The sequence below is a fragment of the Phaethon lepturus genome, unplaced genomic scaffold (assembly GCF_000687285.1).
Source record: "Phaethon lepturus isolate BGI_N335 unplaced genomic scaffold, ASM68728v1 scaffold26749, whole genome shotgun sequence".
Lineage (NCBI taxonomy): Eukaryota > Metazoa > Chordata > Aves > Phaethontiformes > Phaethontidae > Phaethon > Phaethon lepturus.
The window spans coordinates 1-11,799 of record NW_010563191.1 but is presented as its reverse complement, the minus strand read 5'-3'; the positions used below and the strand labels follow the sequence as shown (position 1 = coordinate 11,799).

General features: G+C 41.0%; 1 protein-coding gene across 1 annotated transcript; it reads right to left on the bottom strand.

Annotated features, from left to right (window-relative positions):
* Positions 1–10,122: 10,122 nt before the first annotated feature.
* On the bottom strand, positions 10,123–10,827 carry LOC104626568 (cytochrome c oxidase assembly factor 7). Its single transcript, XM_010294515.1, has one exon. It carries the CDS (start codon positions 10,825–10,827, stop codon positions 10,306–10,308), a length of 522 nt encoding a protein of 173 aa, XP_010292817.1. The 3' UTR covers positions 10,123–10,305.
* Between the last annotated feature and the right edge of the window lie 972 nt (positions 10,828–11,799).

Here is an 11,799-nt window from a genome sequence, read left to right as displayed (position 1 = left end):
TTCCTGCTGGGAGTTTCACCCCATATGGATTGTAGAGGAATTAACAGAGGAGATCTTGAACTTGTGAATGATTTCTGTTTCAGGTTGTCCAGACACTTTGCAGGTGTCTTAGAGATACTTTGATCTGATTTGGGATTCTATTCCAGGAAAGACCTGATCTGAATATGCTATGATCTGGTTCCTTTGTTAAATTAACAAAATAGACTTTGGATTGTGATTATTTCCTTTAGGAACACACATACCTGGGACCAAGCTATGGAAATCATCATCTGTTTAACTCCAGAGCTAAACAAGGAAGTCTAGCATCTATAAGGATTCCTAGCAGGCTTTCTGTTGCACACAGTGTTACTGTAGCTCTTGCTGCACTCTGGAGACATCAGGGAAGAAAGCAGTTTGATATAATGCTTTCCTGCGATCAGGAGATGCTTTAAGGGCCAAATTGAATTACTTGTCCTTTTACCGATTGAGCAATGAGAAAAAATAGAATTCACTTTGAATTAATTAATCACTTGATCTCATCTTGTATAAGGACAGCTGAGTTCTAGCTATAAATAATTCCTCTAGTATGCAATTTATTCTGGCTAATTTTTGTTGTGAACCCACCCTTCTTTTCAGACTCTGTAGTATTTTGATCCTGTGTGAACTATCTTCTTAGAGTGTTTGGGCCATGCTAAGTTACACTCCAGCAAGTCCTTTACAACAGTCACATAGGTCCCAGCTGAGGGAAGCTGATGCCTGATGTACTGCTGAACATGTGCAGAGTCCCTTTCATTTTAACTATATTCATAGGCTGAGCAGTATTGCACATAGCAATTGCTAACAAGAAGCAACATTTATGTTTGTCACTTATTAGTTCAAGCCTCCAAGCACAGAGTACTCAATCAATTCCTCTCCACGCATTCATCTGATCAATTCGCAGTGTCATGACAAAAGCAGAGAAATATCTCATATCCCTCATTGCACAAGGACCTTTCTGAAAGAACATTTTCCAGTATTAAGGTTCAATGCAGTTAGTTTTCAAGGTTATATCTGTTTCCCAGTCTCACGAGATCTCTGATTCAGCCTAGTGAACAGGAACTGAATCAAAAAGCTTTGTTCTTTCATACTTAAACATTAAAAGACGTTACTAACTTTCTTTCTGTCACCTTATGTATGTCCCCAGGCAACATTAATGCCTTTCAAGAGCACTAAGTGAAGTGTGAGCAGCCTGAAGCTTGCTGCTCTTCAGCAGAGTCAGCAGTAGGCTCCTGAGCACCAGGTGTCTTCCTTTGCCTCTGTTTGCCATTTTCCCAGGTGGTGTGTGCGATGCTGGCATTGCACTCTGGCAAAGGACCTCACCTTTGGCTCTCCAGGAGGCAAAGTTTCGACTGCTGCTTCTAAGATGTAAAACTTTTCCACAGTTTGGCTCCAAGTTCTCATCTATTGTTGCAATGTATCTGCTTGTGGGATGACAGCGAGTATTCTGGCTCAGTACTGCAAAATGCTGGGGGAAAATACTCACTGAAATCAAGTGGAGGTTATTTATTTATTCAAATCGTAGAACGAAACGCTTTCTTGAAATTGTTCCCCAAAGATTATAATGGGGAAAATAGCTTCCAGGGCTCTGCTATGGTACAAATACAGCCTTAGGTTGCAACTTGTAACCACACAATGTCTAAGGCAAAATCATCCTGCATTTGAAAGGACTGAATGCTTTACATTCTTACCTAAAGATCACGAGGGTCACATACGGGTACTGTATAAGAACATACATTCTGACCATATGCTTTAGTTTAACACAAATATTAGGATGGCATTAGATTAGGAAAGTTCATTCTAGAGAATTAGAACTGATCACTAGGGATCACCTATCTCTTATCATTTATAGAAGTATATTTACTATATATAGATCAGCATTGCGACTACAGTGTCATAGTGTGATCTGGAAATGTCTGTAGTCTGTTGTGAGAGCAGTGAACAGAACAGCCAGCAAACATCACACTTGAGCATTTCAAGCTGTAATACACAGAAAACAGAAATTACAAAGCCAAGTACACTGCAGAGACATTTCATTTAACTGTTAAATGGTGTGGGAAGTTTTTACTGTTTGCTGTAACAAAACCTTTGTGCTGCTCCTATAGAAACCATCACTTGCATTGAATTTGTTTACACATCCTGTGGCTTTTATAACTATGTCAGGCCCTGGCATCGTCTGGTATCAGCCCCTGGGTTCTGAGGAACCTGTAAAGCTCACAAAACCCAGCAGGAAGGAACTTAGAGTAAGCTTGGAGTTTTCAAAAAGATCTAAAACTTTCTACCTCAAATTATATATAATCTCTCTGAGGGTCACTGTCTGTTCATCAAAAATGTAGCATGAGCTGCCAGTCTGAAGCAGGTTTGGGTCCCTGTGACAGCTAACATCACTCTTGTGGCCTACCTACTATATATAGAATATATATTTCCTTTGTACGAACTGCAGAACGAATAAGCAAAACAATGCCGTAAAGAAACATTCTACTTAAGAAGGCACACAAAATAACTTCCCTGAAGGTAAGTCTTCCCTGAAGACTGCTTGCAATGTTGACAGTGTCACAGCTTCTTATTTTCTCTTCAGCAGTTGTTAATAACACTTGTGCTGAGGTGGCTATTGCATCTTCCTGCAATAATATTCCACAAATACTATCAGAATAACATTCAAAGGCCAGTTTCCCATCTTAGTGTTTCTTGGCTTGTAAAGAATTGACAAGTCCTTGCCGTGCTAAATACTGTTTGGAGAATAATCAGTTTGGGCCCCTACTGACATTGACCTGACCTAAGTCAATAGCCTTTCAGTGCCTTGTCCTCCCTTTCCTGTACTACAGAGATAATACAGGTTTCCTCCTCAGGAGTTTGCAGAAAGGGTTGTTGCAAAGCAATGAGTTTCTTGGGCAGGAAGCTCTGTAGGAACATGGTGTGCTTCCAGTCGCGGGAGAGCTGGAAGGAAACCCACTCACTTCTTTTCAGTGTTTTTTGTGAGACAATGAAATGCTCAGACCAGGCCATCAAGCATCAAACAAGGGCTGTCAGAAGAAGGAACTTCCAACATAAATTGAGGTTAGCCTCGTTTTTAAGTTACCAAATGACATCATGGCTGAACATTTTTCTTCAGTGGCTTTCTTTCCTCAACTCCATACGTCACAGCTCTGTGAGATGAAAAGCAAGTCCGTGTTTCTTGTGATTCACTGGTTGAAGGGCGTTAGAATGCTGTGAGTGACAACTGCTGTATAAACATGCAGGGTTTTCATTTTCTTTCTTTCTTCTGTTTTACCAGAAACCTCTCAGTTGCTAAGAAAAACTCTCCAGGGTACGTTTAAAGCACCGTATTTCAGTTTTGCACAGACAGAATGAGATCTTAAAAGAACTCCCACCATACTCATGAATTGGAGTGTATGTATACATTACAGTTATGCTGCTCACAAGTCCCCATCTAAAATCACCACTTCAGAGTGGTTTTTGTTTTATAATTCCATATCACACAAATTTCTTACTAGTTGATCTAGGGGAAAAAAGGATTATGAATAAGACTATATTACAAAACTGTATTACAAACAAGACTGTAAAACAAACTGTGTACATAAGAAGTATAAAACGTCATATTTGGAATAAATATACTATCATTGGTAACTGTAACTAGCGTTAGAGTAGTAGGCAATAACAACAAATTAGAAATATGTGATGTAGTGTAAGTAGTGGTTATTGTATTTGCTTCAAGTGTGGATACTGAAAAATGAAAGCATTGGGAGGCTACAGATAAGGCATACAAAACTAGACATTGAAAATTTGGCACAGAATTGATCATTAAAGTCTTAAAGAAATCTGTTTTGTGTGGATTATGGACCGTATTATTGATAAAGTGTCTGGAAAATCAGAGCAAGATGCTAGTGTTTGATACTGAAATATGTACTAGGGACTTTGTACAAACCTGAATCCTAGATTGTGGGTCTGTAGGTGGGCAGTGTCGTTAAGGGTGCATACAAATGGCCTAATACCATGACCTGAATTGAATCCCTGGGTGTTGCCCCAGCACAAATTATTGCAATATTACAACTGGTATATTGCTTATTTTCTATTCTTTCTTGCGGTGCCATGACTCCTTTTCTTCCCTCTGCCTTCCTGCTTCACCCCTGAGAAAGCCCAACCCCAAGCAAAACTGTCTCAGTCTGAGGTCTAGTGGATGAGATGCTGGGAAGTGCAAGGGAAGGAGGAATTCTTCCTTCCCCATCTACCAAAGGAGGAGAAGAGCTACCTGGCTGGGAGAGTTCCTCTCTCTCATATGATGAAGTAAAAAATTGCTGATAGAGTGAATTTCTTTCTGCCCTGAACAAAAAGTTTGTACTGTAACACCACAATATTATTTTGCTTTCTTGGTGTGGCAATTACACAAACCAAATCTCCCAGACCATCCATCTGGGTGGGTGTGTACAGCTCCAAGAACTACCTTCACACATACTTTGCACAGAGAAGCTGTTACTGGTGGCTGAATAAAAGGTAAGCAAGCTGCAAAACTGCTTTTATTACAGTATAACACAGAAACAGAACTACCAGAACAAGTCTGTTTTTCTGTTTCTACAACGTCATGCGGCTTCTTTACCCAACAGCATCTTTTGTCCAGAATTAATCCAAATGACACTTAATGACACAATGGGATGTGGCGCTAGTGTTTTGTGTATCTCAGTACAAAACCAGCACTCCACTGGCGATCTTTTCACAGCTGCAGGAAGCATCCTGCAGTAAGTGCTTTCATCATTTAAAACCCTGTATTCATAAATCTGTTTAATTAATTACAGTTTGTCACCATTCCTTCGGAAGTATATTGCTGCTTTATTAGAGGAGGTCAGCTGTATCTTAGATCAATGCAAACAAATGAAAGAGAAAGCAGACAGTGGTTTAGGAGCTGTGAAGCTGAGGTAAACTCCATCATTTCTCCCTGATCCTGAAGAGATCAACAGGTCTTCCATATTTCCCAGTATGGTATTCTGATCACATATCTATGACTCTTTATGACCTCAGAGGCTTTGGATGCACAATTTTGTTTCCAAAAGGACATAAAATTTAGCCTTTGTAACATCAGGTAAAAAGAAAGAGCAGGAAGATACCGGCCTTTTGGTAGTACCCTCATAATATCAGAGCAAGATGGTTATAAGCCAAGATTTGGAGTACAATTTTCACCTCTTAACGGACTTTGATTACATTTCCTGAACATAATCTCTAGGTTGAGAATAGACTGCTCTGTGTAAGAGTCTGTAGTGTCTGCTATAGACTACATTAACCACATATAATTTATAACATGCTGAATTGAGGCTGGCTGATCTTTTTTTTTTTGATGCTTTGTCACTTTGGATGGAAAATAGTCAAATAGGAGAGGGCCTTGCCCATCTAAAGCATCTGTTACAGCATCATCAATATCTGTGTAAAGAAGATATAAGTGTGTCCATAACAGGCAGCAAACTGTCCAGAGACAGCCTGAAAACTGGCTTTGATGGTGTTTTAGTGTAAGAAAAGAGCCTTCCTTAATTTGGGTTTGCCTTTTCAACCAGCGGTACGAAATCGGATGATACTTCATAAACTTATCTGTACTAACATACTCCACAGCTTTTATGAAAATAGTTCATTTTATAATACTTAAACCCTGCATGTCTCTGAGTTCTCAAGTGCTGTGAAAAAAACTCCCTGCAATGGGCGCTGTATACGTGGCTTTAATTATCTGCAACGTGTGTCACTTTTATTGAGGATGTTCCCAGGTGCCTGTTTGCTGTGTGGACTGGAAGTTCCCCGGAGGATTGCTGACAATCATTAGTCCCCATGGAAGAAAGCCTGCTCTAGTGCAGCAGGTTTGTTTGGACTGAGGACCTGAACAAGCCACTCGGAGGCGGTGAGCATTACAAGCTCAGAAAAAAAGATCCAGGCTTAAAATGTCACCCAATTAATCTCGCTTTTGTCACCACTGCTGTATTTTTTTTTTCAGGCTGCTGAAAACAAGAGCCATAGGCCTTACACCCAGGGTATGCAAGAATGTTTTTCATACACTGCCATCTGCCGTTAGCGTGCCCTTTTCATCACCACTCCGTGCCTCTCTGGGCTTTATTCCAGCAGTAAGCATATCCTTTCCAAGAATTCTGTTAAAAGTGCAGTTAAGTTGGAAGAACTGCATTAATTCATATGTGCGCTGCCTCAGGCGGCATGCAATGAAATTCTAACAACTCTGCTTTCAATTGTGGCAGTAGCCAAATTAGTGTTGTTTTTTCTCCCACTTAATTTACTTCAACAGTAAGTTTGTATCTTGATTCAGACCATAGCCAGAGCATTCACGTTCTAAATCAGCAATAAATTTACAGCAAAACATACATACAACATATCACAAACTTTGCATGTATTTATACATAACAAAATTAAAAAGGATCATGTCAGTGCATGAATACCTCTACATATACTGCCCTACTTATTTAAACAGCTGTTTCAGAATATGCATGTTTAGTTGCAGTTTGCATATATATCTAAGCTATGGATTTGACTCCAAAATCTGATCACTTAACATGTTGTTCCCTAAATCTGTATTATAAAAAATGGAACGTAATTTTTCAGAAGGTGGCAGGAAAGTAAAACAATTTGTGTGTAACTGAATAAGAGGTGATCACCGTGAGCTGGAGAGTGATCCTGAAGCAGTTGGGCACACATGGCAGTCAGATAAACAGTGACAAACCAGTTGGCAAGATGCTAAAAAACCCATTCAGGCTAAAGGTATTTAAAACCTGCGTGCATGCCTTGTCTGAAAGGGAATCTCCGGGCTTGGATACTCATCTGTAATTCAGTAGATCTAGGCCAATTCCTAGCTGTCTTACTTCCTCCACAATCTAGGGCAGCTCTCTTAAGCTCTGCCCCTGTAGGTCAGCCCAGCAAAGCTAATTAAGTTACTTTCTCTCCTGCCTCTGTCTCTCCTGCCTAGTTCATCTGCAAGATCTATAGGCAGACATGTTTCTATGTACATAACTGCCATACAGGCTCATTACTGTTTTGGGCTTGGCATCTTCTGAACATGACTTAAATGCTTCTAGATCTAAGCTGACCAGGGAGAAGCTTCATGCTTCCAGGGCCTAAAGCAGCATGGCCTCCCCTGAACCTGGAATCATCACAGACAGCAAGAGGCACTATCCAGGACAAAATGCTGCCTGGATGAACTCCTCACAGTTAACAAAGTACAAGCAAAGGAAAATATTTCTGTGTCCAGAGAGAACAAAATAAGCATGTAAAGTGGAAGTGGTGAGACTTAAACATGTGAAAGCAGCTCAAAATCTGTGCTTGTTCCAGCAGGAGGTTAGCTCAGAGAATATGTGGGATTCACAACAGTCTCTGAAGAACAGAAACTTTTGCACAGCAGCAAGCTATTCAGCCTGAACCCAGTACAGAATTCCAGCTCCTGGTTATAAACATTTGCATTGGAGAAGGAAAAAAAGGATGTTGTGGACTAATTTTTCAGAACTTGCTCACTGTGTGTGATTGCTCTTTAGTCAGTTTGATGCTGTAAGGCACTGAAGCTTATTTCCACTGGTCACCATGGATTTTTATATTCAAAAAGGATTCATGGATTTTTATATTCAATACAAGGCTGTATTTCTATATTCCACAGACTATTTCTATATCCTTACTTAATGTACTATGGAAATCTAGGGGCAATGTAATTCCCCAAGAAAAACTGTACAGCCACCTTGAAACTGGCTGCTGATATTGTTCAATATGTTTGAAGCAGAATATATGCAAGAACCTCCTTTCACTTGCATCTCTCAAGGTTGCCACATGCAAAACAAACAAACAAACAAAATCATACAGCATCCGGGTCTATTTGTACATTTGATTAATCCTCTGTTTTTCCTCTCAGTTTGCATCTTTTGGTAAGTTATTACCCTTACTTATCCAAAATCCACTATAAATGTAAAATTTAAACTTTGAATCTAGAAATACTAAACCCTCAGTTTGAAAACAAAAAGTCCTTCCAAGACACTTGTAGTGAGCGTTGTTGATGCTTCCTTTAAGAGTAACAGTAGAGTTGCATAAATCAACACACTTTGAAGCTTTCTCAGTATAGTGAAGCTTCAGTGCCAAAGAACAGCTTTGAAAAAACTAGAGACATCTTAACAACCATTTGGCTCAGGTACTTCAATAGAACATATCTAGAGCATTTAGAAATCTGTGAGTGCTTGTAAATATCTAGCCACCAGCTCTCACAGAGGAACCACCTCACCACACACAGCAGAATTACTCCTGCACGTATTAGTAAGTTCTGGGCCTTGACTTTTAAGCAACAGCCGAAGAGGAGGAAGAGCTAGCTGCTGTTTGTACAAATCTGTCCTGTTCTGAATTTAAGCTGTAGGTAGCAGAAGACATGCTAGCGTAAATTCAGTATTCCTCCTAAAAAAATATAGTGAAAATAGGTTAGAAATAATAGAAATAATTCTTCAATTTCAGCTGTGTGCAAGCTGAAATGCTGAGAAGCACATGAACGCATGTACTTTGCTAACTGGCCAAGCGAACAGACATCCTTTCAGCAGTATGGTTGTAGCGTAAACCAGTATCCAGAACCATCCCCTGGTCCTTCAAGTATAACATTCACTTCAGACTGAAGAGTCCATATTGTTAGCAGCTCTAACAGAACCTCTTCATGCGTTCTGAACACATATAGCACACACAGAGCAACCGAGTGCAGCATTTGGCACTGGCACAGGACTGGTACATCCCGCATCAGGATGTTCGCACACCCACTCTGTTGTAGGTGAACTCTCAATGTCATTTTTCACTCTCAATACCAAGGCATTTGTTTCTTTCTTTTCAGATTGAGTGATACTATTTTTTTATTTAAAAGATAATAAAAAGCAACTGTGAGCTGCTTTCTACCATAAGAAAAAAAAAAAAAGAGTATCGGAGCATTGTAGAAGATTCGTATCACAATGTCTAGAAATGTCAATGAATATATAAAAATGGCACATGGGGCCAAAAAGCAGTCATCAGATTGAGTATAACACCAACGCATGAAGTTAAGCAGGAAGGAGACTAGTCACAGCGGGGTTTGCACGGGCACTCCCTGTGCAAATCAGTGTTCCCAGTAAAGCGAGGTCTGTGACAAGGCCAGGCACACACACCAAGCAGGGCTGTGCACAGGTGGGCATTTCAAACCCATGAGCGCACACAGATGCGGCTCACCTCGTGAATGGCACAGCACCAGCACCCAGAGGTTGTCACCCAACAGGAACCTGTTTCAGTTTTGTAGGCTAGACCTCCATTTAAGAAGACAGTGGCTCCGTACAACTCTATCCCAAGACTGCACACTGCTGTAGAACAGCTTTTACTTGTATGCAGAAGTGATCCACCTCTCGGTTTCTTCACAGCTTTCCCACCTGGCCCTTTTCCTGAACCCTTGTTCTTGGACAAGAAATGTTTGGCTTAGCTCCAATTGAATGCTTAATTATTTAGAAATCAAAGTATATCCAATAATGCAATACCATCGATTTACACTCAAATAATAAACATTTGCACAAGTGAAATAATTATACTAACAGCCAGTAAACCTTACAAACCAAATTCAGAAATCAAGACTTCTCAGATGAAATTATGACATTAAGCATACAATTTAAACATCAGTAAGATAACAAATTATTGTACTCCCCATAACAAGTCATGTCTTCTTTTCTCCTAGCTGCAAGTGCTTTTCTTATGGTATGACAACAAAGTAACTAAATCAGCAAGGCTAAGTACTACCTTAGGATAACAAATGTTACCATCAGCAAATAAACCTCAAGTTTCTGGAGCCATCCTGGCACATCGCAGGCATACAGCAAATCCCCCAAGTGTGCACACTTACCAAAGCTCCCCAGCTGCTTGTGAGAGAGATTGCACAGTTCTGAACAGCCAAGCAGTGATTACCTTGCAGCTTTTTTGTCTGTGGGTGCATTAGAATTGGTCTGAGCACAACCCTCCGTCCTGAATCGCTAGACACAAGAGACAGCGCCTTTCATACTTGAAACCATGGGGACAAACTTCCAAAAGGCCAGAAGTTTTGCCTTCCTTAAAGGGGAGCGATTTAAGCAATACACTTAAGAACTTAGGTATTTAAAAAAAGTAGAAAGGCACAGCAGAGTTGGTCATGTGTGTTGCATCCACAAAACCAGAATTTTATTTGCATATGCAAATACTTACAGGGTATTTATTTGTTATGAATGAGAACTGTAAGCTCACAATTTAAATAACAAGTTCACTTGCTATTTAAAACTGCAGTCTTAATAACTGCAACTGACAGTTTTACTCCCCAAACACTAAAGAACTTGAGGCTTCTTTCTGTTCTTTATGCAACTGTTTTGCCCTGTTTTTCAAATCCTCTGCCTTGGCATCATTCTTCTCAATGCCATCTCCCAGTTTGTACATTCGACTAGCATTGGCACAAGCCCATATGTGACCCAGCTCACACCCTTTCAGCGAGTACTTCAAAGCATGGTTCATGTCCTTAGGGACCCCTGGAGCTCCCTGGAGGTATATTACACTGAGGTTGAAGCAGCTAGGAGCAAAATTGCCATCACAGGCTTTTGTGTAATAGTCTCTAGCGACAACGGGATCAGGTTTATCGTCGTTTACTTTCCCATCATGGGCCAACAGCCCAACGTTATGACACGCGTTTACTGACTTCTTCCCACCTTTCTCACATGACTTCATAAAAGAGTTGTAGGCAGCTTTCAAATCTGGGTCGAGTCCACCTGTCAGCCAAGAAACCAAAAGATTACTGGAGGGACACGCTAAAACAGATGGGAGCTCTCTGCTTTGCATCATGCTTCCCAGGGCTCTTTGGGAAACACAGCATCCCTCACTTCAGATGCTACAGACAAAATTTTGGACTTGAGATACACTGTAATTGTCTCAATTACAAAGGTTTTGCTAATGTGTTTAAATTAGGAAGCCCTCCTCCACTCACCAGGAATCACACCACCTTACACAGACAAAAAAAAACAAAAACAAAAACAGTCTTTCCACTACTATATCTATGGATTTAACAGCTCACACTAGGCAAAGTATTCTTTTGCCAGTATACCTATAGTAACACTGACTAGTTTTTAATTACAGTAAAAATATCATCTTCCTTCCTAGTATTGTAGTTTGGAAGACGACTCACTAGTTTAACTGCATCCAATTACTGTACCAGCAGATACATGTTGAGCAGACTTGGGGCCTACTTATGTATCTGTAAGCAGTGTTACAGCCTGTAAGTTCATTTCTTCCTTACTTTCTCTAAAATAAAGAACAGCGAGACAAGAAGAAATCAAATTTTAAGAACAGGGCACACAGCAATATTCAGCACTGGACATACTTACCACTTATAGAGACATCATTATAAAGAATAATACACGTGGTTAACCTACAGTTGATTCTTCAAAAGGAGGCAATTTAAGGTTTTCCACCCTTCCCCAGTTTTTATTACGTGACCATAAAAGGGGCAGGACAGGGCGTTCCTCCTTCAAGGACTTGACGGTGTTCAGCACCTTTGGAAAAGCAGGAGCTGCGTTTCCCCCCAGGCATCAGGCACCCTCCCCGTCCCGGTGCCCGTACACAGAGTTCACGCTGCTGGCAGGGCCACCACAGACCGGCCTCCTCTCTGCTGCGGGTGAAGGACCCGCAACCCGCCCAGCACCGCGCTCAGCCACCAGCGGCCCCGGCCCGAGCGTGACGGGCAGCGGGCAGGAGGCGTTTAGCGGCAACCCGAGGGCATGCGAGCAGGAAAGGGAGGCCCCGCCGGGGCACGGGGAA

Coding starts and splice junctions, on each gene's coding strand:
- LOC104626568 (XM_010294515.1), bottom strand. CDS start 10,827: ATGATGCAAAGCAGAGAGCTCCCATCTGTTTTAGCGTGTCCCTCCAGT.